We start from the raw sequence: 27950 nt of genomic DNA, 5'->3' as shown, positions 1-27950 counted from the left end.
GCACCACGTTTATAGAGCCGTTATCTTCCGAATAAACTCTTAAAATACTTAGTCATATTTTACATCAATAGCAGTCAATATTAACCCTTATCTTATTTTCAGTCTCATAATGAAAGTTGTAAATTCTTGGCTATCTTCACGAAACCTGGCTAACAAGTTGAATCAGCAATACAAAATTGGGTTTAATTATTTATTTGCTAAATAAACTAATCACACAGAATTACAAATACACAGAATACAAATGATGTCCTACAGAAAACGTCCCGGTGGACGGAACCTGTATGATGGCTGGTTACACAAAGGAAAGGGGGTTGGGCTTGAATGAAAGAGCGGGAAGACTTAGGAACAAAGAAACAGCAGCTATGCTATCGTAAATACATTATCTTATGCATTACTAAATTACCGCCCATTTGGAAAAGGAAAATGCAATAAATATTTACTCTGAGCTGCGCTTCGGTAGATTGGTCGTAGATGCTGGCCGTGTTGGCCAACAGATCTTCCTGTCCTCGGAAGAATGTCTCTGGTGGTAAATTGGATACGTGGTGGTATCTTCGTCTGTTTGTTAGACTGGATCCGTCGTCAGCGGCCGCTGCTAACTCAACGGCTAGGAAGTATCACTTCTGTAGTGAATAAGCTCAAAGTTCATACCGCCACCAAAGCCCACGCCGAGGTTGGCTTAGTTCTGTACTTGACATGTGTCCTTCTAACGTAGAGGCTGCAGACCTCACGTACTGGAACATGTGGTTATCTTTTCGTCAAAGGCTTATATAGTGGAGAGGGGGAAGGATGTGTTTCATCGTTTATAACCCCTGTCTCTTCACAGGGGTGGGCCACTGATCAAGCAGGGCACTTTCCTTATGAAAACCCAATTCTCTCATTTGGAAGCTAAAATTACATTTAATCTCCTAACAAACAATTTCAATATCAAACATTTCAATTGCATAACAATTCCATGTGACTCTGATAACTAGAGGGTGTATACTTTCCCAGGTACAGTTTGTCGTCCTGTCATCAGTCATAATGTCTCAGATGACAACCGAACTGACATCCATACTCATTATGTTCCAAAATATGGTTCCTTTCCCCATTTGTTTTATGTTCCCAGACTCTCTATATTTAACAGGACAGCAGTCCTTCAGGACAGCAGTCCTTCAGTAGGGTCAGAAAGAGAGGGGAAGGGAGAAAGGTATTTATGGGGGGGTCATAAACCTTACCCACAGGCCAACGTCATGACAGTGGGGATGATGCCAATGCTTTTACTGGAATGCCAGGTGCCAGCTTCTTTGGTCTTTTGGGAGCTGTTTTCACCCAGTCACCAGTAAAATTCAGATTTTCTTTGTAAGTAGAAACGATTTTTTTTTTCTTCTTTTCTACAGTTTGCAACTGCACATGGGGACAAAGATCATACTTTTTGGAGAAATATCCTCTGGTCTGATGAAACAAAAATAAAACTGTTTGGCCATAATTACCATCGTTGTGTTTGGCGGAAAAGGCGGAAGCTTGCAAGCCGAAGAACACCATCCCAACCGTGAAGCACGGGGGTGGCAGCATCATATGGGGGTGCTTTGCTGTAGGAGGGACTGGTGCACTTCACAAAATGGATGGCTTTACAAGGTAGAAAAATTGTGGATATATTGAAGCAACATCTCAAGACATCAGTCAGGAAGGTAAAGCTTGGTCACATGTTTCTTCCAAATGGACAATGACCCCATGCATACTTCCAAAGTTGTTGCAAAGTGGCTTAAGGACAACAAAGTCAAGCTATTGGAGTGGCCATCACAAAGCCCTGACCTCAATCCCATAGAATATTTCTGGGCAGAACTGAAAAAGCATGTGTGAGCAAGGAGGCCTACAAACCTGACTCAGTTACTCCAGCTCTGTCAGGAGGAATGGGCCAAAATTCACCCAACTTATTGTGGGAAGCTTGTGGAAGGCTACCCAAAACGTTTCACCCAAGTTAAACAATTTAAAGGCAATGCTACCAAATACTAATTGAGTGTATGTAAACTTCTGACCCACTGGGAATGTGATGAAAGAAATAAAAGCTGAAATAAATAATTATCTTATTATTCTCTCATTTTAGTCTTAAAATGAAGTGGTGATCCTAACTGACCAAAGACAGGAGATTTTTACTAGGATTAAATGTCAGGAATTGTGAAAAACTGAGTTTAAATGTGTTTGGCTAAGGTGTATGTAAACTTCTGACTTCAACTGTATGTGTACATTTGTTTTGCAACGCACGTGATGCAAGCGGTGTGGTCAGCATGTAATAGACATGGGAGTTGATTACATTGAACAATGAGAAGGAATTACGGCCATTAAGGTAATTTCAGTTTAATGACAAACTAAAACTGCCAGGTCAGCAGTGTATACTGTATATCTCCATGCCATTGGCAGTGTAGAATATTTAGTAGGAACTGTACATCTTTGTGTTGTAATGTGAAATCTATTCTCCCCTGTTTTCTAATACAGCATTAGCAGACAAACACAGCTCTTCTTCAAACTGGATGATTTCTTCTGGCGACATAATCAGTCCACTCTTGCATTACCCTACGGTATTAAAGGCAGTGGTATGTGCTCTCATTTCATTGTGTAATTGCTTTGTTTTCGTTTTTTCCCACAAAGCCTTTAATGGAACATGTTTATTAAATTAGATTTTCATTCTAATTTTGCTTTTATTTCTAAAAATAAGGATGCCATCGTATTCTCAATCACCACCAATCTTTGATAAACAGATATGAAACTTTTTTTCAAAAAATGTTGTCTCACGACTTGCCCACATTGATCCACACGGACCAAAGCGGTTTGTTAAAAAGCGTTTCTCCTCGGATAGCCTCCGACTATTACATATCTTAGATGCTTCATCAGAAACAACACCTTCTTGGGCTGTATTATCTCTTGATGCAGGAAAAAGCTTTTGATTGACATAATGGTCATATCTCTGGTCTGTTTTGGAACATATAGGAATTGGCTCCAATTTCATTCATATTATTGAAATACTATATGCCAATCCCTCAGCCATAGTTATAACAGACAATACAATATCTGCACTGTTCAGAATCACTAGAAGTAGCAGACAAGGTGATCCAATTTCACCTCTGCTATTCTTATTATCTATGGAACCTCTGGCCCAGGCAATTCGTCAATCAAAGGAAATAACACATTCCTCTCAAATCTACTGATGTATTCAATCTGACCTCAGTAGGTGGAATTATATCCCAGTTGCTTTAAACAGCAGCATATCTAATGTCAAAATGAATATATTGCCAAGGCTGAATTTCTGTAGTTCAATGCTTCCCGTGACTCCACCTTCTTGCTATTTAGATAAAAATCCATATCAAATCAAATCAAATTTATTTTTATATAGCCCTTCGTACATCAGCTGATATTCTCAAAGTGCTGTACAGAAACCCAGCCTAAAACCCCAAACAGCAAGCAAAGCATGTGAAAGAAGCACGGTGGCTAGGAAAAACTCCCTAGGAAAAACTCCCTAGAAAGGCCAAAAACCTAGGAAGAAACCTAGAGAGGAACCAGGCTATGAGGGGTGGCCAGTCCTCTTCTGGCTGTGCAGGGTGGATATTAAAACAGAACATGGTCAAAATGTTAAAATGTTAAAATGTTCATAAATGACCAGCATGGTCAAATAATAATAATCATAGTAGTTGTCGAGGGTGCAACAAGCACGTCCGGTGAACAGGTCAGGGTTCCATAGCCGCAGGCAGAACAGTTGAAACTGGAGCAGCAGCACGGCCAGGTGGACTGGGGACAGCAAGGAGTCATCATACCAGGTAGTCCTGAGGCATGGTCCTAGGGCTCAGGTCCTCCGAGAGAAAGACAGAAAGAGAATTAGAGAGAGCATATTTAAATACACACAGGACACCGGATAAGACAAGAGAAATACTCCAGATGTAACAGACTGACCCTAGCCCCCGACACATAAACTACTGCAGCATAAATACTGGAGGCTGAGACAGGAGGGATCAGAAGACACTGTGGCCCCATCCGATGATACCCCGGACAGGGCCAAACAGGCAGGATATAACCCCACCCACTTTGCCAAAGCACAGCCCCCACACCACTAGAGGGATGTCTCCAACCACCAACTTACCGTCCTAAGACAAGGCCGAGTATAGCCCACAACGATCTCCGCCATGGCACAACCCAAGGGGGGGGCGCCAACCCAGACAGGAAGACCACGTCAGTGACTCAACCCACTCAAATGACGCACCCCTCCCATGGACGGCATGGAAGAACACCAGTAGGCCAGTGACTCAGCCTCTGTAAAAGGGTTAGAGGCAGAGAATCCCAGTGGAAAGAGGGGAACCGGCAAGGCAGAGACAGCAAGGGCGGTTCGTTGCTCCAGCCTTTCCGTTCACCTTCACACTCCTGGGCCAGACTATACTTAATCATAGGACCTACTGAAGAGATAAGTCTTCAGTAAAGACTTAAAGGTTGAGACTGAGTCTGCGTCTCTCACATTGGTAGGCAGACCATTCCATAAAAATGGAGCTCTATAGGAGAAAGCCCTCCTATAGGGACAATTAGGAGGCCTGCGTCTTGTGACCGTAGCGTACGTGTAGGTATGTACGGCAGGACCAAATCGGAAAGATAGGTAGGAGCAAGCCCATGTAATGCTTTGTAGGTTAGCAGTAAAACCTTGAAATCAGCCCTTGCCTTAACAGGAAGCCAGTGTAGGGAGGCTAACACTGGAGTAATATGATCAAATTTTTTGGTTCTAGTCAGGATTCTAGCAGCCGTATTTAGCACTAACTGAAGTTTATTTAGTGCTTTATCCGGGTAGCCGGAAAGTAGAGCATTGCAGTAGTCCAGCCTAGAAGTAACAAAAGCATGGATTAATTTTTCTGCGTCATTTTTGGACAGAAAATTTCTGATTTTTGCAATGTTACGTAGATGGAAAAAAGCTGTCCTTGAAACAGTCTTGATATGTTCTTCAAAAGAGAGATCAGGGTCCAGAGTAACGCCGAGGTCCTTCACAGTTTTATTTGAGACGACTGTACAACCATCCAGATTAATTGTCAGATTCAACAGAAGATCTCTTTGTTTCTTGGGACCTAGAACAAGCATCTCTGTTTTGTCCGAGTTTAAAAGTAGAAAGTTTGCAGCCATCCACTTCTTTATGTCTGAAACACAGGCTTCTAGCGAGGGCAATTTTGGGGCTTCACCATGTTTCATTGAAATGTACAGCTGTGTGTCGTCTGCATAGCAGTGAAATTTAACATTATGTTTTCGAATGACATCCCCAAGAGGTAAAATATATAGTGAAAACAATAGTGGTCCTAAAACGGAACCTTGAGGAACACCGAAATTTACAATTGATTTGTCAGAGGACAAACCATTCACAGAGACAAACTGATATCTTTCCGACAGATAAGATCTAAACCAGGCCAGAACTTGTCCATGTAGACCAATTTGGGTTTCCAATCTCTCCAAAAGAATGTGGTGATCGATGGTATCAAAAGCGGCACTAAGATCTAGGAGCACGAGGACAGATGCAGAGCCTCGGTCTGACGTCATTAAAAGGTCATTTACCACCTTCACAAGTGCAGTCTCAGTGCTATGATGGGGTCTAAAACCAGACTGAAGCGTTTCGTATACATTGTTTGTCTTCAGGAAGGCAGTCAGTTGCTGTGCAACAGCTTTTTCTAAAATTTTGGAGAGGAATGGAAGATTCGATATAGGCCGATAGTTTTTTATAATTTCTGGATCAAGATTAGGCTTTTTCAAGAGAGGCTTTATTACTGCCACTTTTAGTGAGCTTGGTACACATCCGGTGGATAGAGAGCCGTTTATTATGTTCAACATAGGAGGGCCAAGCACAGGAAGCAGCTCTTTCAGTAGTTTAGTTGGAATAGGGTCCAGTATGCAGCTTGAGGGTTTGGAGGCCATGATTATTTTCATCATTGCGTCAAGAGATATAGTACTAAAACACTTTAGTATCTCCCTTGATCCTAGGTCCTGGCAGAGTTGTGCAGACTCAGGACAATGGAGCTTTGGAGGAATACCCAGATTTAAAGAGGAGTCTGTAATTTGCTTTCTAATGATCATGATCTTTTCCTCAAAGAAGTTCATAAATTTATTACTGCTGAAGTGAAAGCCATCCTCCATTTGCGAAGGCTGCTTTTTAGTTAGCTTTGCGACAGTATCAAAAGAAATTTCGGATTGTTCTTATTTTCCTCAATTAAGTTGGAAAAATAGGATGATCGAGCAGCAGTAAGGGCTCTTCGATACTGCACGGTACTGTCTTTCCAAGCTAGTCGGAAGACTTCCAGTTTGGTGTGGCGCCATTTCCGTTACAATTTTCTGGAAGCTTGCTTCAGAGCTCGTGTATTTTCTGTATACCAGGGAGCTAGTTTCTTATGACAGATGTTTTTAGTTTTTAGGGGTGCAACTGCATCTAGGGTATTGCGCAAGGTTAAATTGAGTTCCTCGGTTAGGTGGTTAACTGATTTTTGTCCTCTGACGTCCTTGGGTAGGCAGAGGCAGTCTGGAAGGGCATCAAGGAATCTTTGGGTTGTCTGAGAATTTATAGCACGACTTTTAATGCTCCTTGGTTGGGGTCTGAGCAGATTATTTGTTGCAATTGCAAACGTAATAAAATGGTGGTCCGATAGTCCAGGATTATGAGGAAAAACATTTAGATCCACAACATTTATTCCATGGGACAAAACTAGGTCCAGAGTATGACTGTGGCAGTGAGTAGGTCCAGAGACATGTTGGACAAAACCCACTGAGTCGATGATGGCTCCGAAAGCCTTTTGGAGTGGGTCTGTGGACTTTTCCATGTGAATGTTAAAGTCACCAAAAATTAGAATATTATCTGCTATGACTACAAGATCCGATAGGAATTCAGGGAACTCAGTGAGGAACACTGCATATGGCCCAGGAGGCCTATAAACAGTAGCTATAAAAAGTGAGTGAGTAGGCTGCATAGATTTCATGACTAGAAGCTCAAAAGACGAAAACGTCATTGTTGTTTTTTTTTTTGTAAATTGAAATTTGCTATCGTAAATGTTAGCAACACCTCCGCCTTTGCCGGATGCACGGGGGGTATGGTCACTAATGTAACCTGGGGGTGAGGCCTCATTTAACACAGTAAATTCATCAGGCTTAAGCCATGTTTCAGTCAGGCCAATCACATCAAGATTATTATCAGTGATTAGTTCATTGACTATAACTGCCTTGGAAGTGAGGGATCTAACATTAAGTAACCCAATTTTGAGATGTGAGGTATCACAATCTCTTTCAATAATGGCAGGAATGGAGGAGGTCTTTATACTAGTGAGATTGCTAAAGCGAACACCGCCATTTTTAATTTTGCCCAACCTAGATCGAGGCACAGACACGGTCTCAATGGGGGAAGCTGAGCTGACTACACTGACTGTGCTAGTGGCAGACTCCACTAAGCTGGCAGGCTGGCTAACAGCCTGCTGCCTGGCCTGCACCCTATTTCATTGTGGAGCTAGAGGAGTTAGAGCCCTGTCTATGTTCGTAGATAAGATGAGAGCACCCCTCCAGCTAGGATGGAGTCGTCACTCCTCAACAGGCCAGGCTTGGTCCTGTTTGTGGGTGAGTCCCAGAAAGAGGGCCAATTATCTACAAATTCTATCTTTTGGGAGGGGCAGAAAACAGTTTTCAACCAGCGATTGAGTTGTGAGACTCTGCTGTAGAGCTCATCACTCCCCCCTAACTGGGAGGGGGCCAGAGACAATTAATCGATGCCGACACATCTTTCTAGCTGATTTACACGCTGAAGCTATGTTGCGCTTGGTGACCTCTGACTGTTTCATCCTAACATCGTTGGTGCCGACGTGGATAACAATATCTCTATACTCTCTACACTCGCCAGTTTTAGCTTTAGCCAGCACCGTCTTTAGATTAGCCTTAACGTCGGTAGCCCTGCCCCCTGGTAAACAGTGTATGATCGCTGGATGATTAGTTTTAAGTCTAATACTGCGGGTAATGGAGTCGCCAATGACTAGGGTTTTCAATTTGTCAGAGCTAATGGTGGGAGCCGTCGGCGTCTCAGACCCCACAACGGGAGGAGTAGAGACCAGAGAAGTCTCGGCCTCCGACTCCGACTCGCTTAATGGGGAGAACCGGTTGAAAGTTTCTGTCGGCTGAATAAGCGACACCGGTTGAGCATTCCTACAGCGTTTCCCTCCAGAAGCCATGAGAAAGATGTCCGGCTGCGGGGACCGTGCGAGGGGGTTTATACTAACGTTACTATCTGTACTTACTGGTGGCACAGACGCTGTTTCATCCTTTCCTACACTGAAATTACCCTTGCCTAACGATCGCGTCTGAAGCTGGGCTTGCAGCACAGCTATCCTTGCCGTAAGGCGATCGTTCTCCTGTATATTATAAGTACAACGACTGCAATTAGAAGGCATCATGTTAATGTTACTTAGCTTCGGCTGTTTGAAGTCCTGACGAACCATGTCCAGATAAAACCTCCGGGGATGAATGAAAAAAGTTGAGTGAGGAAAAAAGTTGAGTGAGGGAAAAAGTAAAAATATACGGTAATGAAAAAGTAAAAAACCGTCAGGTATCAAAGTAAGATCGGCAACAAAAACGCACAGCAGCGTAAACAAGTCCATAGTCCTGTTTCAAAATGTATATGGCAATGTAAACGATGCCAGATAAATTAATACATTTTCAAAGAGGGAAAGACGTAGGAGGACTATTTGTACCAAACTTTAAATTGTATTTCCAAGCTCTAGCATTTTGCCCCACCTTGAATTTGTTTAGACATGATTATTTTACTGGCTGAGTAGAGAAAAATATGGTGTCTCCTATGGCCCTGATAAATCAGTGAAGATTTTATATCACTTAAACAATGTAAACTACGCTTTGGTCATATTATTGCTCACACAATTTCTATTTGGTGCAAAATGTTTAAACAATGTAACTGGGATTCAAAATGTAATTCCCATACTCCAATAATGCCTTGCGATCTGGAGGTGGCATTTTCATCCCCCCAATGGTCCACATGTGGAATCTGTGCCCTTGCTGTTATTATGGACACTAATGGTTTGAGAACATTCCAAGATTTGAAAGATGTACACATTACCAGGCAACTCCTTTTTTCTATATTTACAATTTAGGCCAGTATAGCTGCGCAATGTAGTCGCTTGGGAAACCCAACTACCGAAACATCCAATGATGGGATTTATAAATAAATTATCTGGGCGTCTGAAAGAACTGATCAGTATAATGTATAAACAACTTTTGAAAATCAAATTCTGAGCTAGCCATTAAACTATGGTCCACAGATCTAATTGAATTTGAACCACTGGAACAGAATATTGAAAAATATGTCCTTGGCATCCTGTAATCCAAACCATCAATACATACATTTTTAAGTTTGTTCACAGAATGTATTTAACACCAAGGAAATGTTTTACGATGAAATTGGCCCCAACTACTCCCATTCCTTCATATGATGTGGGAGTGCCCTGCAGTTAAATGCTTCTGGGACAAAGTTACACAATTTATTTTGAAGGGCATGAATTTAAATATTCAATGCTTTGTGTCATATGTTATTTGACAATGATAGCCCCATGAATCTTTTGATCAGTCAGAGAAGATGACTGCTGTGAAAAAAATGTTGGCTCTAAGATGGCAACCACCTCACTCTCTATACTATTAGAAGTTAATTCATTATAATTATTGACAGCTAGGCTGAATGGTGCTTGTCAAGGAACAATTGAGTCCTTGACTCTGTAAAGAACAATCTCTGCTAAACCCCCACACATTCAAACCAATTTATATACTGTATTTATTTTAACTTTTGTTACTTTCTATGCTTTCAGGCCCATGGAAGGGGTGGTACAGGGGGAATCAGAGGATGGGAGGGAGGGGGACTGATAATCAACCTCAGTTGCTGGGTGGGAGGGATGGGGACTAGGGGGGGGTCATCTTTGTATGCATTTATTTTATTGTTTTGTACATGTAAAAAGAAATGACTAAATAAAAAGTAGAAAAATATTAATGCTCAGTCAAGTTCTACAAGTTCTACTATTAGCTTACCAAGAGTAATTTGATTGAGAAGCATTATGGCGTCAATGTCCACTAGGTTTATGCTCCCTTTACAGAAAACGTGTGTGTGTGATGTGCGTTGAGTTTACGACTAGTATTTGAAAACCGTATTGGTCATCGGTCCTCTCGATATGGACTTCTCTATGTGACGACAAATTTATCAGCATCTACAGTCAGTCCAAGTGATCACACCTTGTTTAATCTCTCTTTTCCAGAGTTGCTGCTGCTGAAGGTTTTAGCCATTATTGCCAGTTACAAAATGCCAGCCAGCATTGATGGGTAAATGTGATACTTAGCCATATTAGCAAGGTTGTTAACCTCTGTGCCTTATGAACCACTTTATTTCTTACAAAATTTGTTATGGTCACAAAGAGCCACCGATAGCTGATATGTGTCTGAGAGCAATATATGTTGTGTGGGTGTCTCCTAAATGTAGTGTAAATGCTGTGCTAACATAATGACTCAAATCATCCCTATGGTGTGTGTATAATGGGTGGACAAATGTGCCACAAGGAAGCTGCCTTAGTTCATTAACTTCATTTCAAGCAAGAATGCCAAACCAAGCAGTGACCAGTCACTATTACAATGGCAGTGTTGGAAAATGTCCAGTGGTTCTACTGTAGTGTGCAGTTAGTCACCCCTCAAAGTGGCCTTGAACTTTAAAATGATGGAAAAGGCAACACTAAAGTAAATGGATTGTAATTTTATTTTGTTTTATGTCCGCAGTCTAGACTGCAGAACGTGTGCAGTCATAGGAAATGGGTTTGCCATTAAAAACAGCTCCTTGGGCGGCATCATCAACGAGTACGACGTGGTGATCCGGTAAGTATAAAGCCTAATGGTTCCATCCTGTTTTCTACCACACGATCGTCATTAAGTCCATCCTCCCTCCCTCTTCTGTTGAACTGTTGCTACAACTCACCACTTCTGTTTAATTTATCAGATCTATCTGATGCACTACGTTTGCTGGACTATTTCCTCATTGACCCAATGATGTTCCTGCACAATTAGTGGTATTCCTAATCAATATCAGTACATAGTGCAATATATTGAAGTACAGTCGAGCCATATAATTTGATATTGAAATATGGCTCCGAGTACAGTCTGTAGCTGCAATAGTGTTTAGCCATTTCCCCAAAGACCATTTCCATAGCAATTCCTGTAATCCAGTAAAAAACAAACAGATTTTCTATGATGCGTTGTCCTCAAGAGGGATAGTCTAATTCGTATTGCCCATGAAAGCGTAATGCAGTCAATGTGGCTGTACCATAATGGCCAGCTCAGACTGGTGACCTTGCTTTAATGCCTTTCTCTGTGTAATCAGTATACTGTTGGGTTAACTCAGTCTCTTAAAAGGGGGATCTGGTCTACCCTGCAGAAAAATACCCCAGTGCCCTTTCCAAATCTCATTTATAGCCTTGGACTGAACACATGCATTTTGAGTTTTGTATAAGCCTCTTGCCAACAGCCCAGACTATTTTGCCTGGTCATATCGAGGGTTAGGGTTAAGTCATATCCAGGCACAATGCACTCTGCTCTATTCTGCTCAGTTCTCACATATCCCAGTCTCAGACGCTAATCTCACAGGCCGAGGAAATCGAGTTCATTGACATTTGTTGCTCTGCTCTCCTACCAAGCGTTCTCCTACCTCCGTTCTTGTTTTGATACATGGTGGTGAAATAGTGGAGTTAATTCTGTTACATTAGAGGGAGGATAGAACAGCTCTAAACTAAACTTACACTTATGTTATTATTATATTAACTGTGATTTTTGTCCAGAGTTGCACTGTTACATGGCAACTTTGTCTTTTTGTATTGCATTTTTTTATTCAAATGTAGTACTGTAGTACACACAATGCTATTTAAACTACTACTCTGTTTTATGACTATTTCTATAGAAGGGAATTACTATTTCTATAGAAGGGAATGGCTAAGGTTTCTCTTTCTCTGTATCCCTGTGCAGGCTAAATGACGCCCCCGTCAGAGGTTATGAGGACGACGTGGGGAACAAGACCACTATGCGTCTCTTCTACCCTGAGTCGGCCTCCTACAACCCCAGCATGCACAATGACCCTGACACCCTCATGGTCCTAGTGCCTTTCAAACAGCAGGACCTCCGCTGGCTCAAAGAGATCCTGTACGACGAGAAGAGGGTACTGGATGTGTGCGCGCACACCTCCGTTTTATCTGCTTCCCTGGTACTTGCCATCCAGCCACGCAGTGACAAAATATACAGCATCAATGGCAGCCTTGCCAAACCTACTTGAAAATTTAAACTGTAGTCTCAGCAGCCCCAACACCCCCACTCTCTAGTTTAGCTCAGGCTGCTACGGTCGCTGTTAGCATGATTAGGAATAGTGTCATTATCCCCTCATTTACACATCGACTAGGTTGCCCTGAGAAACTGAGTAGAATGAGACTAAAACAGGGCCTCAATTGTGTAGCCATAGGCTCTGTGTGTGTGCACTCACTAATCAACGTGTGTGTGCCAGGTGAGGAAGGGTTTCTGGAAGCCCCCTCCACAGATCTGGCTAGGCAGTACCAGTCGCATCCGGGTGCTGGATCCTCACTTCCTGCATGGGACGGCCAGCAGTCTGCTACAAATCCCCCTTCACCCAAAGAGAAAACAGGTAAGGGAGCAGCTCCGTTTACACCTAGCTACTTTGGGAACCAGGATATGGGCAGAAAATAAATCTGTGAAGTGGACTTAAGTTCTATCAAAAATCTTGAAAGACTGCAGTACTCAAAGGTGGCATATTTGATTAGCTACTGCACTTAAAGTGGAATATTATTTAGCTAACAGGCTTTTTGACTTGAGGTCAAGAGTGGTGTTTGTACCACATAAATGCACAAATGACAATTTTTGCTCCTCTTGACATTTCATCAGTCATTAAAAGATAAGGCCTTGATGTTTTTTTTAGGCCTCTCAGTACATCCTTAAAAAAGAATTGGTTGTTGAACAGGGGTCAGTGTTCTGTGCTGTTTGTAAGCATTTCTACCAGCTACAGTTTGGAAAGGAGAAGGTCAGTTTCAAACGCTCTACTGATTACCCAGAAATGGAAGAGCAAGAAAAACAGATGGGAATTCCAGAAAATAACAGTGGAACATATGCAGAATGGAACAGAACTAATGAAATCAAGAAAAATGACTGGAATAGAATATTGTGACAGATTACATTTTAATAGTAAGCCATTGAGCTGTTTTCTGTTCACAAATTGGACCACAATCCTCCGTTTGGCTGAGGATATCTGGGTTTTGAAATGCATGATACATTGATTTGAACTATAACTAATGTGGAATTATGTTTTCATTGGCCAAGAGGTCCATCTGCCAAGAGCTTGTTCAGTGCATGGTGATGTCTTTGAGATGGAACAAAGCCAGATTTAGTTTGTTCTCCCAGTGAGCCCCTATGTCAGAGTTTGAGGCTGTGCACCCTTTGGACTGCTGAAACAACATTGAGCCAAGGGAACAGTGGTAAAGAAGGGGTCCTGCAGGCGATCAGCCCAACAGTAGCCCTCCTCCATCTGCGTGGCCCTATTGGCCACTCTGAGCACTCAGCCCTGGCCCCTTTCCCCACCCTCTCCTCTGCCCTGTCTCTTTCCTGGGTCAGAGGAGCCTGTGTGTGCCCCGTCAGCCAGCAGGAGGCTAAGAGGGCCTGACCGCAGACCCACAGCCCCATGCCTCTCTCACCCCTCCCTGTGGGTGCCATGTTGGCAGTCATCCACATGCCCTGTGAGAAGGCAGCAGCAGGCAGTCCCCCTGGTTACAATACAGAGGCTGACTGAGCTGAGGGCTAGAGGGCTAACTAATGCCCCTGCCAGTCAGACAGTCCCCAACGCCTCTCCCACCCCTTTCCAAAACAAAGATCCCACTCCCATCACTCTGGTCTGGCTGGCGAACAGCAGTGACAATCTTCACCCCCTCTCACCAAGGCTCCATGGGCCCACGTCCAAACTATGCGAGGCACTACAGAAGTTGGATTGGTTGTTGACCGACCATATCAGGCTAATGCGCCCAGCCAGGCTCATTAGGAACCTGGTTTGGAGGAATGTCCCCTACGGTGTGATGAAGAGAGGAGAAGTAGGGGTTTGAGAACTTGACTGGTCCGGTCCAGTTTCTCTCTCCTTAGGGCCTGGGGATGGCTGTCCACCCCAGACCGCATGCTCGTAAAGCCTTGCAGTCCACACTCACAGACGCATCCTTTTTCCACACAGGAAACTGACGTGTCTCGCCTCGAACAGGGGAAAGAGATTGAATGCATGGTATTGATAGGAGGAGCAGAATGGAAGTTTTATTCCTGTGTCACAATATTGATGTTTAAAATATTGTGCCTCTTACACACATTTACTTTGGAAAGGGTCCTGCACCCAGTATTGGCCATTTTGAAGGTTTTGTGTCTTGTTTTATTTTGATTTTATTTGGCTGATTTATACTGCAGACCCTCAGTAGGAAGGAATTGGGAAAGCAGTCTGGTGGAATAATGTACCTGAACAAGAAGCTTCCTTGGAAATGGTGGGTAGTTGAGTAAACCAAGGTAATAATTACATGGAACAGATAGGGGAGAGCGGGGTTGAGCCACCCTTGTTTCTAGGAAACTATCCACAATTTATAATTTTACCAAATATTTAGGAAGAGGTCTGAAGGAAGAAACCACATGGTAAAAGTTAAGTCCAACTACTTGCTTACCACTTTTAGATACTTTTAAGATTGTTCTATACATGAGTTGGTCTCTACGCTTCAATATGAGCTCCTAAACCTAGCATGAAAGTGGTGTCCCTGTAGCTGTGTGGGCTAATATAGTCAATGTTTGCCTTGGTAAGTTTAGCAAATGGTTGCACTAATGGCAAGTTAGTGTTTTCTTCCCAGGTGTAATGCAAGGCATAATTTTTTTATTTTATTTTACCTTTATTTAACCAGGTAGGCCAGTTGAGAACAAGTTCTCATTTACAACTGCGACCTGGCCAAGATAAAGCAAAGCAGTGCGACACAAACAGCAACAGAGTTACACATGGAATAAACTAATGTACAGTCAACACAATAGATTAGTAATCATTAACAGTCAGCAAGAGCTGAATCAAACCAGGGACACCCCTCACATTGTTCTGGAGACAAAAGTAATAATACCATCTCCCTTTGTCCCAGTACACATTGAGAAAATAGCACACTGCTCTGTAATATACCAGTGATGCCAACTAATGTACTGAAAGTGCAGAACTAGAGGACTCATGAGTTTTTACAGGTCCCTGATACCCCCTAGTGTCAAACACGATACTACATGTCTGTTACCATACTATAGGTGTCATTGGTTTTGGTTCTCACTCCTACAGAAACCAGTACACCCCACCACAGGGATCCTAGCTGTGTTTGTGGCACTCAACTACTGTGACGTGGTGCACATAGCTGGGTTTGGATATCCAGCATCCAAAAACCAGGAGCATCCTATACACTACTACGGATATGACACTATGAAATCCATGAAGGTGAGTGTACATGGGATTTTACTCAACTCCCGTGTCAGGGATGAACACTCTTAAGTGTTCATCCCTGTATATTTTTCAGTGCACTTGTGTGTATGTTTTCAATTTTTTTCAGGCAAAATAAGTGATATGTTTAGGCTTTGCTTTCGTTCTGTTCCAGGATTCCTACCATGACCTTACCCACGAAGCAGAAGCCTTAAAAAAACTAGAAGATTCGGGGGCTATCATGTACTTACACCCTCACTCCTGACACACATACTGTACACACATACTGTACACACATGGGCACGGTCAAGAAACAGCCCCTATCCCTTACCTCCGAGGAACTTCATCAAAATCTGAAAGGAATTTTCACTGCACTGCACATACCTATACATTTTCCTTTAGATCTACACACAAGCCTAGGTGGTAGAGGCTAGCGGGTGTTTTTGGACTGGGCTACACACAGATAGATGTCAGTTGTGAACTTGAATCCTCTGCTGACAATACGGTCCAAACATCATAATCACACATTGTGCCAGTCTTAATTCACCTCACTCTTATTGAAAATAAATACGTTTTTTCCGATTTGTAAAAAAAAATATATATTTAATTTATTCTTTTTTTTTTCCTGAGTTCTGATTTGATTTTGTTTTTAATTAACTTTTTTTTTAAAAAGCCTCTTAAATGTTACCACTGGATATTTTATTGTATGTAATTCATTTTTATTAAAATGAAATCTAAATGGAAATATCACTGTTCAGTTTACAATTTCTTAGCAAAGACTGATTTATTTTGTGCCATGGTCAGACATTTTTTCATAATTTATTGATGTTTTTTTAGTTGTGAATATTTTTGTTTGTTATGAGATGTACATTATGAACACCTGCTCTTTCCATGACTGACTATGTGAAAACAATGATCCCTTATTGATGCCACTTGTTAAATCCACTTCAGTGTAGATGAAGGGGAGGAGACGGGTTAAAGAAGGATTTTTAACCCTTGAGACAGTTGAGACATGGATTGTGTATGTGTGCCATTAGGGTGAATGGTCAAGACAAAGATTTTAAGTGCCATTTGAACGGGGTATGGTAGTAGATGCCAGGCCCACCGGTTTGTGCAATGCTGCTTGGTTTTTCAGTTTCCCGTGTGTATCAAGAATGGTCCACCACTCAAATGACATCCAGCCAACTTAAGACAACTGTGGGAAGCATTGGAGTCAACATGAGCCAGTATTCCTGTGCAACACTTTTGACACCTTGTGGAGTCCATGCCCCAATGAATTGATGCTGTTCTGAGGGCAAAAGGGGGTGCAACTCACTATTAGGAAGGCGTTATTGTTTTGTACACTCAGTGTATGTAACAGAGTTCATTGTAATTTGGTTTATGGGAAAAGCGATAGCTGAACTTTGTTAGCTACACGGAAGTGTATTTACAGTGGAAGTTCTCATCTTTTGGCCACTAGATGGCGAAAAGGCACTCCATAAAGTTGGCGATGGATACAGTAGGTAGCCTCTCCTTTCACAGCCCCCAGAAAACAGACACTTCAGAGATTGAAGCTTGGGGCAGTTCCAACAACAGCAGCCAGCCGTACCATGCAGTACATGTGCTAAAGCCAATCCTGAACATCTGGAGCACCAGGAGACCGTGCAAGGCTCTTTATTCAGTGACTAAATAATGCTGCTAGTGACAGATGCTAATGATGTTTCTTAACCTCTCTAAATGCAGTGCCATCCTTATTAGAGCTGACATTAAGTTCTGCCTGTCACTACATCCTCATTGCCAGCGAGTGGCCAAGCACAGCCTCAATCAGTCTAACCCATGCAGTCAGTAAGTCTTACACACAGGAGCGGACTTAGTGATTTGGAGGCGTCAGGCAGTGGCCAGTTTGAGCCCACCACCCCCTGCTAAAAAGTAAATGGGTTTTCTAGTAAATATGTCATTTAACTGTAAACATTTTATTTTAATGTGCCATGAACATAACCTCATGACTGGTTCATGTTCATCTGATTTGTCAAACAAATCACTTCAAGAAGTGATTTGTCAAACAAATCACTTCAAGAAGTAGGTTACCTCAAATCAAATGTTATTAGTCGCATACACATGTTTAGCAGACATTATTGTAGGCGTAGCGAAATGCGTGTGTTCCTAGCTCCAACAGTGCAGTAATATCTAACGATGCACAAATCTAAAAATGGATTTAAGAAATATTTGGATGAGCAATGTCGGAGTACCTTCGCACATTCATCCAAAAATAATTCCAGCATTGGAACAGTGCACTGTGTACCCGCCAACTTTCCTTCAAACTTGGGATAGCATCCGAACGAGTGAAACAGTGCCCCTCTGTCTTACTCTATGTAGCTGATGCTGTCTGGATAAAAAGAGTATGACATGCCATTAATATTTTTGGCCAGACCTGATCAGATACAGTGCCTATAGATAGTCTACACCCCCCTTGGATTTCTTCACATTTTGTGTTACAAAAAAAATGTGTATATATACAAAATGTATTTGATGAAACATTGAATTTGGCCTTACTGCTATTAGCCCATAGAAATGCATTGAATAACATGTGATTCATACATGGAAAAACAGTAAAAAATGTAATCAAAATGAAGTGTGTTTTTAGCGTGGCTGTTTTTTTTTTTTAGCGTGGAATTACCTGTATATCTTTTACATGGAAATGCCCTATTCAGCCGGTACCGGGTTACCTTCAGAAGAGTATTGTGACGCTTGTGGGGGTAGAGCAAAACGGAGAACATTGTGTTTGTGAGAGTCTCATATTTCCATAGAGGGGTCATATTAGTGTACTCTGATGCTACAAACGTTTGTGAGAATAACGATTTCCGGGATGCCTCCAGGTCTGACAAAAACCGCTGTAGCTCAGACGTCTTCCACTGCAGGTGCGGAAGGCCGATATTGGCAGATGTGGTGGATTGAGACAGAGCCTAGCTCATGAGGTCCCTTGATGATGGAAGGCCTGAGGTAATTTCTTGTTCTGCCTAATGGTAAGTCTGCCAGTGCTTACACTTGCCCAAGTAGATTACAATAACAGGGACATTTTATTCTGTATCAAAGACATGTAAGTGCTGCTCTTTCAACTAATGAGTGAACTGATGATGTGCAATGGCTGCTCAGGGACACAGACTGTCACTGCAGTGACAGTCTAAGTCGGAAGTTTACATGCACTTAGGTTGGAGTCATTAAAACTCGTTTTTCAACCACTCCACACATTTCTTGTTAACAAACTATAGTTTTGGCAAGTCGGTTAGGACATCTACTTTGTGCATGACACAAGTAATTTTTCCAACAATTTTTTACAGACAGATTATTTCACTTATTCACTGTATCACAATTCCAGTTGGTCAGAAGTTTACATATACTAAGTTGACTGTGCCTTTTAAACAGCTTGGAAAATTCCAGAAAATGATGTCATGGCTTTAGAAGCTTCTGATAGGCTAATTGACATAATTTGAGTCAATTTGGAGGTGTACCTGTGAATTTATTTCAAGGCCTACCATCAAACCCAGTGCCTCTTCGCTTGACATCATGAGAAATCAAAAGAAATCAGCCAAGACCTCAGAAAAGAAATGGTAGACCTCCACAAGTCTGGTTCATCCTTGGGAGAAGTTTTCAAACGCCGGAAGATACCACGTTCATCTGTACAAACAATAGTACGCAAGTATAAACACCATGGGACCAAGCAGCCGTCATACCGCTCAGGGAGGAGACACGTTCTGTCTCCTAGAGATGAACGTACTTTGGTGTGAAAAGTGCCAATCCATCCCAGAACAACAAAAAAGGACCTTGTGAAGATGCTGGGGGAAACAGGTACAAAAGTATCTATAGCCACAGTAAAACGAGTCCTATCTCGACATAACCTTAAAGGCCGCTCCAAAACTGCCATAAAAAGCCAGACTACAGTTTGCAACTGCACATGGGGACAAAGATCGTACTTTTTGGAGAAATGTCCTCTGGTCTGATGAAACAAAAATAGAACTGTTTGGCCATAATTACCATCGTTTTGTTTAGAGGAAAAAGGGGGTGGCTTGCAAGCCGACAAACACCATCCCAACCGTGAAGCACGGGGGTGGCAGCATCATGTGAGGGTGCTTTGCTGCAGGAGGGACTGGTGCACTTCACAAAATGGATGGCTTTACAAGGAAGAAAAATTGTGGATATATTGAAGCAACATCTCAAGATATCAGTCAGGAAGGTAAAGCTTGGTCACATGTTTCTTCCAAATGGACAATGGCCCCAAGCATACTTCCAAAGTTGTTGCAAAATGGCTTAAGGACAACAAAGTCAAGCTATTGGAGTGGCCATCACAAAGCCCTGACCTCAATCCCATAGAATATTTGTGGGCAGAACTGAAAAAGCATGTGCGAGCAAGGAGTCCTACAAACCTGACTCAGTTATTCCAGCTCTGTCAGGAGGAATGGGCCAAAATTCACCCAACTTATTGTGGGAAGCTTGTGGAAGGCTACCCAAGTTAAACAATTTAAAGGCAATGCTACCAAATACTAATTGAGTGTATTTGAACTTCTGACCCACTGGGAATGTGATGAAATAAATAAAAGCTGAAATAAATAGTTCTCTCTACTATTATTCTGACATTTTACATTCTTAAAATAAAGTGGTGACCCTAACTGACCTAAGACAGGGAATTTTTACTAGGATTAAATTTCAGGAATTGTGAAACTGAGTTTAAATGTATTTGGCTAAGGTGTATAATCTTTTGACTTCAACTGTATATTCCTTCTCTCGTCTGATTAGAATATCAACTTTCTACTCAATACAGGATGTGTTAAATCTCTCTCTGGGCTACACAATTTAATGTTATGGGTTATTGTAGAATAGAAGGGTAAAATGATTTACTGTGCTTACAACCACAGTACTGTACATTAGACAAGCCCAGTGAGCAAAATTGGTTGAAAGATGTCTTTTCAACTAAAAATGTCTTTCTGATATCTTGTGCTCATAGGGAGGCTCAGCTCTCAATTACCACAAGGTCAAGCCTTTTAAAGGTTTTCCTGTGGCTCATATCTGTGCTGCTCGTAATTGAATGAACTGCTAAATTAAAGACGTGTTTTATTTCAGTTGAAATGGAGCCTGAAATGCATTGCCCCTCGATTTAAGGCATGTCCTCTGCGTATCTGTGCCTTGACCTATCTGTTTACACTGTCAATAATGGTACGGTGCATCCAGGGAAGAGACCTCCCATTCACTGAGACAAGTCTAATCTCACAAAAACAATTGTGAGTTTGATAATGTAGCGTAGCCATCTCATGCAACTTAAAACCAATTTGATACTGCCTGTTGAAACAAATTTACTTTATTAATTTAACCATTCAATTTCAGTCTCCAGGGCCCAGTTTTTCCAAAGTTATCTATCTGGATTTCAGCTATAGGATTAAAGAAATCTACTGAACAAAAATATAACTGCAGCATGCAACAATTTCAAAGATTTTTCCTGAGTTACAGTTCATATAAGGAAATCAGTCAATTGAAATGCATTTATTAATTCCTAATCTATGGATTTCACATGACTGGGCAGGGGTGCAGCCATGGGTGGGCCTAGGAGGGCATAGGCCCGTCCATTTGGGGGCCAGGCCGACCCTCTGGGGATCCAGGCCCAGCCAATTAGAATGAGTTTTTCCCCATAAAAGGGCTTTATTACAGACAGAAATACACCTCCCCTTCTGGCGATCCCGCAGGTGAAGAAGCCGGATGTGGAGGTCCTGGGCTGGCGTGGTTACACAGTCTGCGGTTGTGAGGCCGGTTGGACATATTGCCAAATTTTCTAAAACAATGTTGGAGGTGGCTAATGGTAGAGACATTAATATTAAATGATCTGGCAAAAACTCTGGTGGACATTCCTGCAGTCAGCATGCCAATTGCACGCTCCCTCAAAACTTGAGACATCTGCGGCATAGTGTTGTGACACAACTGCACATTTTAAAGTGGCCTCGTCCCAAGCACAAGGTGCACCTGTGTAATGTTCATGCTGTTTAATCAACTTCTTGATATGTCACACCTGTCAGGTGGATGGATTATTTTGACAAAGGATAAAATGCTCACTAACAGGGATGTAAACAGATTTGTGCACAACCTTTGAGAGATGTTTTTTGTGCATATGGAACATTTCTGGGATCTTTTATTTCAGCTCATGAAACATGGGACTAGCACTTTACATGTTGCATTTATATTTAACTCAATGATTTGTCTGTTCTATTCATTCTATTTATTTGCATTTAATCCTATCCGTTAGGCAAAATCTAGCTAGATAACTTTGGAAAAACTGGGCCCAGAGCACTACCATTACATGTTGAGGGGATTGACTGATTTTAAAAGCTTATAGTGTAGTTCTCTCTATTCTGTCCGAGACACAACTGGCCACGACTGAAGACTCAGATGATTGTTGATACACGTAATTGCCATGGTGTTGATGAGAGGAGCTCACTGTGTCATGCTTGATGGGCTGCTCTCTCACACTCTGTTCTCTTATGCAACTGACTGAGTTACATAATTGAATGGGACTGTGTGAAACTGGGCTGTTTACAAGAGAACTGGAAACCAGGTCAATCTGTTGGAGGAGGATGCGTGCACGTAGTCCAACCTGGCTGGCTCGAGACAGTGTTGTGAGCAGTACGCTGATGTTTATCTCTGGCTAATTGATTTATGGGTGCAAATAAATAGATTAAATTGATGTATTTTCTTGCCTTCTCAGATATTTACACAGCAACACTATCATTTTCTAAGCTCCTATTATTATGAATTTGATTCAACTGTGACTTTAAATGCCCCCGTGCAGACAAACGTGATTTTCTTGTTGTATACATATTTACCCTGTCATGACGTTGGCCTCTTTTGGTACAGGGAGGACAGTTGACCCCTCCCTTTTGCACACAATCCACCCTGTGTGTAAAGGGTCGTAAAAACTCTAAAATTCCAGGAGAGTCTCTGGCCACATGGCCCATAGAGAGACACAGGAAATTCTTCCAACTCATAGAATTGGAAAGCCAAGCGACATTTTGTGTTCTGGAGAAGGTATGGAATGTATTAATAAGGATAAAGCTTTTGTAAGACATTGAGATGCTATGTACTGATGTAATGTGATAGATTTGGTTACAGAAATACAAATCTAACTCAGTCATAGGCACGCCCCCAGGGACCCATACAGGACCAGGCGTCATTTGACAAGCTGTTCTATGGGCACTATAAAACACCCCCGATTTACATTTCTTCAGACCAGGCCTACACTCCGTTGGCTAATAGGTTTTACCTTCCAATTCCTCTACTGAAAGTGAACCATACCACGTGGTTAACTTTTAGACTATCGATACTGACAGAATAAGAACATGTCTTTGATATTAATTATTAGTCTGCAGCTAAGTAAATTATATCATTGAACGCGAAGACCAACGAACCAACCATTCGATGACGACATTAATGAATGTCGCTCTGAAAGATCCATTCTAACCGAGAGAGGGAGAGAGAACGCGGACAAAACTCCCCAACAGAACTACTCTCCAACAAGAATCAGAACGACACACTGAGCGTAAATATATATTGATTGCAATTGTTCCCGAATGAGTGAGCCTTCAATTGTTAATATTAATGAACCCTGTGTAACTTCTCAGCCGACCTTTTATGATCCATTGTTCAACAGGCCGACCGGCCTGTTTAGCCAGTAGGGCGCATTCCGATACCAATCCTTTGTGACGATAATGACTGTTTGTATGTTCTGTTAATTACTTAGTGTAGTAAATAAATGATTTTAAGACAATTGATGTATGGATGATTTTAGTAAAGACTGGGTTCGTACAGATACAACAATTTACGACGTTTGGTATGAGACTGGACTAGAGGTAAAATACCCCAATTAAACTAGAAGATAATCTGCCTATACTATAATAGAATATAATATTATAGTACAGGAAAGTTATATTAGGAAAATTATAGCTTTGTAATCGGAATATTCTCCTTGGTGCCCCGATCTCCTAGTTAATTACAATTAAACGATTAATCAGTTTAATCGCGTGATAATAATTACAGGGAGCTAATTGATAAACATATCTTCTGTTTAATGGTACCCCAAAGACATGACATATTGGTGCGAGGAATCTAAGATAGAATTGGACTTTGCTGTGAAATTCTATATATCAATTGTGCAAACAGAATTGTACAAACAGCCTGCTATGTAAACAAAGTGATTGTGCATTTTCCATTGAGAGAAGCTATTTAGAGTAGCTCCGGTCTTATGTCGATAGCAGTGAGGAATAAATTCCAGATTTAGTCCGTTAGGCCAAACGGTACTATTTCTGTCGGTCAATATTAACTTCTAGAGTAAGGTTAGAAATTAGAAGTTAACTGTCCGGTAAACCGAGCCGAATAATTTGCCTACCGCACTAAAACAGTGTGGGCAGACCGTATGCGTATCGATATTTAAGTACCGTGTCGCTCCGGTCAGCATAAACGCTAGCAGAATATGCTGAATGGGGTTAAGGTGAGACGTCACTAGAAAACCCACCCTTTCCTATTTTGGTGCTTGGAAGGATACTCCTGAACCAAGTAGCAATAGCTTAGCATTACAGGTAAGCTAACAGAGAGGGAACATTTTACCCTCCACCGTAACACGTTTAAAATTTCTCCGCTAGCGCGACGGAAGTCCGACCTTTGTACTTCCGTTTTAATTTCAGCATTCTGCACCCTGGTGGTGAAGAATTGCCAGTACATCTCTAGGGGAAATTCAAACGTGGAGCACGGTAACATATCCAGACAATCACAATTGACTGGATATGGCGTCTCATTCAATTTAACTAACAAGTGAAATTGCCAGATTTACCTTTTCAAGTGGATCTTTCAAATAATATCCAAAATTGATTGGGCGTCTACAATGAGACATGATTAACTTTTTACAAACTTAACTTAGATGAAGCAATGCTCTCAGGTTAATTGAAAGTTAATTCCCAGATAGCCTATACAGGTTTGATATATCATAAATAGATTAATCAGTAAAATCTGCTTTAGCAAGGCACAGTCAGTAAAACCCCTTTACTGACGTTCAGCCCCAGGGAGGAGCGTACCCTAGTGGTGAAGGGTCCCAACATTTGAACTACGGTTTACACTTAGGATATCCAATCAATGGAGATTGTATGGATTATCGTCTCATTCAATTTATTTAGTTAAATTGTCGAACATACCTTTCTAGGTTCTTCCAATTAAATGAGACAACTTAAACTTTGCATATTAACCTTGATGAAGCAACCACTCAGGTAATTCAAAGTTAATTCCCAGATAGCCTATACAGGTTTGATATATCATAAATAGATTAATCAGTAAAATCTGCTTTAGCAAAGCACATTCACCAAACCCACTACTGACGGGGGTGAATCCCATGTGGCTTCAGCCCCAGGGAGGAGCGTACCCTAGTGGTGAAGGGTCCCAACATTTGAACTACGGTTTACACTTATGATATCCAATCAATGGAGATTGTATGGATTATCGTCTCATTCAATTTATTTAGTTAAATTGTCGAACATACCTTTCTAGGTTCTTCCAATTAAATGAGACAACTTAAACTTTGCATATTAACCGGGATGAAGCAACCTCTCAGGTAATTCAAGTTTAATACCCAGATAGCCTACCCAGGTAGGACTAATCATTGGCATTGATTAATTCATTTTGCTTTTGCAAATTCATTCACGTCCAACTTCCACAGTACTGATGGTTCATTAACGTCTATAAATAGATTAAAATCGTCTTTGCAGCTCCCCACATTCCAACATTTTGGAAAATTAGGAAAAACATTTTTTCCTTTCAAATGTTCTAATAATGTGCAGGCTATCAGAGGGGGTGGTCCCCACTTGCCCGCTAATTAGTGAACCTCCACCCGTAAATGGATTGATCTCTGACCTCAGCAGCGATAACAACCCTAATTATGCCATTAGTGGAAAAGCAGACAACAATGTTTTCCAAAATCAACCATCGGGCGCAGGCCTCGTAAAGGTTCTCTCCAGTCTAGCTCTGATGTCTTGCCATCCGAGATTGCCATCTGTCCAATACCGCAGTGCACAGCTGAAGCACGAGCAGGTAACGGTAGACATAAAGGGACAGGTGGAGAGAACCGGGAAACCAATCACAAATGCAGAAAAGGGAAAAATTCTGCTAGCTATGGAACTGCGTTCGAAAACTGAACAATTAAATGTAATTGCAAAAACGTACGACGATGAACAAGCACAAGCTCTTCAACAAAATCGTTTTCTACAGGAACAAAATCATATGCTACAGGAACAACTCGATTTAGCCAAAACTAAATACGATGATGTCCACGCCAAACTAGATAAATCTGAAGAGTTATCTACAAACAGGAGCGCTCAACTTGACAACATGCATGCTGTTTTGTTGAATGTTACTCAAAATAACACGGTGCTCCTCAAAGCGCTGCAGACCAAAGACGATCAGTTAATGAACACAATGATAAAGTTGGATGATAAATCAGCAGAACTTATTGAAGTCGCTGACCAAATGAATGATGAGAGAACTCAGGTGATGAGGTTGGAAATATTGATTTCTAAGCAAGCAGAGGAAATCTCATCACTGAATCTCTCGCTCCGTACTCAAGACCTCTATCTGCAAACCATGACAGATAAGTTTGAGCCCGAAAGGAGCAGGTGTGACACTCACGTGTCCAAAATCAGTACTCTAAGCGCTCAAGTGGACTCTGCAATGCAGCAGAATTCCACCCTTAGGTACCATCTGGAGGAAATCCAGAATGGTCACGCTCTACAGCGCGACTTCCCATCCAAGCAACCGGAGCCCTGTACTCACAGGAGTGAAGACAATAGGTTTCAGACCTTGCCTCCCTCATGTGTCCCTCAGTCTTCTCCTCTTGGCCCTTCGGCACTGAGTAATATGGCGCCTCCTGGCCAACAACAACAAGGCTTGGCTTCTTCTCTTGGCCTTTCGGCCCCAATCTCTCCACAGGATGAAGCCAACCCTCTCTGCCCGCTTGGCGCGGAATACCTTGACAAACTCGTCAAGAATTTCCCCACCTTTGACCCCGTTCCAGGTCAGCCAAACGATACTGAGACGTTCCTAGCTGACATAGAGGACGCGTTGGGTGGCTACCCGAACGCTACGGGTTCTGACAGGGTTTACCTGTTGAAGCGAACGTCGAATAGACACGTGACGAGGTTCATTCGTCTACAACAGCAACACGTGCTAAATGACTATGCTAAACTTGCCACAGCTTTGAAATTAGAATTCAGTGGTTCTGCGACTCGCAAACACGATAGCTCACTGGCTAACACCGTCAAACAAGCTCGGAACGAACACCCACAAGCTTTCTATCATAGGCTTCGTTCAGCTTACTTTGGCCTACTCACGGAAACAGGAATGGAAGAGCTGTTACCATTCAAACAAATGTTTCTGTCGAACATGTATCCCACCTTCATTACCTACTTGGGCCCTGCAGCCCACGTTGGCTTGCCTATCTTACAACTCAGAGAGCTTGCAAGCACAGCTTTTGAGGCATCAAAAGTTCACAACGCTAAGAGCCCTGACCACTCAGTTTTGAAGTTTAACCAGGAGCACTCACTCCAGTTAGAGGGTGCATTATCAGGTATTGGAGCGTCGAGAGATGACGCACAACAACAGTTTCTACCACGAAACCACGATTCCAATAACCTCCGCGGTCGAAATAACTGTAAAGTACGTAGCCATCAACATGACTACCGCTACAATCGACCCGTTCGCTACGTTCCAGCACCCAACCCACCAAAAGTGTCAGAGCACAAGGGTAACAAAGGGTTGAAGGACGATCAAAACGTAGACCAATGTTCTCCAGAAGTCCCACTACGGGAAGAACTTAAGCGAGAACAATTTGAGAAAAGGGTAAAAGATAAGTCACAAGGACTAGACGGGGAATTACCGGACACCAGGTCCGCAGGAATTAACACCCATAGCATGGACGTTAAAGTTCAAATTTCTCCCGCTCTCATTCAAGACCCTATCCAGGGCCCGCTTGATCAAGAAACAAGCCCCGGGCTCTGTCCATAGACTCTGATACAAAAGTTGCGAAGAAAAAGGTCAAACGCTTCGTTAAAGCCAAGCCCACTCAAAATCGGAAAAGTCAATCTGCTTCCATCTTGAACAGACATGGCACATCACGTCATTGCGAACGACCACTCCACTTTGTGGGGAATATGTCCACTAACCACGAATCTAAACGGCCATACCTGGAAACAGTCCTGGAGGACTGCTTAGCTTGTCATGCGCTAATTGATTCGGGTGCGACAATATCACTCATCTCTCAAACATTGTTTGATGATCTCAAAAGGGCTTTGAAACCAACTAAACGTTGGTTAAAAGTGGAACGATGCGACACTAAACTTCGAGGGGTCACTCAGACTACCTCGCCTCTCACTTTGAG

The 27950-nt window shown here is 42.1% G+C and overlaps 1 protein-coding gene across 4 annotated transcripts in view; it reads left to right on the top strand.

Annotated features, from left to right (window-relative positions):
* LOC106581093 (CMP-N-acetylneuraminate-beta-galactosamide-alpha-2,3-sialyltransferase 4) overlaps positions 1-18131 on the top strand; it is an 88619-nt gene extending 70488 nt beyond the window's left edge. For 2 of the 4 annotated variants that reach the window (XM_014162808.2, XM_045703867.1), the window contains exons 5-11: positions 2473-2570; positions 10275-10338; positions 10786-10881; positions 12022-12256; positions 12551-12688; positions 15386-15538; positions 15696-18131. In XM_014162808.2, coding sequence (XP_014018283.1) covers positions 2473-2570; positions 10275-10338; positions 10786-10881; positions 12022-12256; positions 12551-12688; positions 15386-15538; positions 15696-15785 — 874 coding nt within the window. In that variant the 3' untranslated portion in view covers positions 15786-18131. The remainder of the gene's footprint in view (positions 1-2472; positions 2571-10274; positions 10339-10785; positions 10882-12021; positions 12257-12550; positions 12689-15385; positions 15539-15695) is intronic. The other 2 variants (XM_014162809.2, XM_014162811.2) reach the window with 2 other exon arrangements.
* The last annotated feature ends 9819 nt before the right edge of the window (positions 18132-27950 follow it).

Source organism: Salmo salar, chromosome ssa20 (assembly GCF_905237065.1).
Source record: "Salmo salar chromosome ssa20, Ssal_v3.1, whole genome shotgun sequence".
Lineage (NCBI taxonomy): Eukaryota > Metazoa > Chordata > Actinopteri > Salmoniformes > Salmonidae > Salmo > Salmo salar.
Note: the sequence above shows the minus strand (reverse complement) of the source record. Positions and strands in the feature narration are given on the sequence as shown.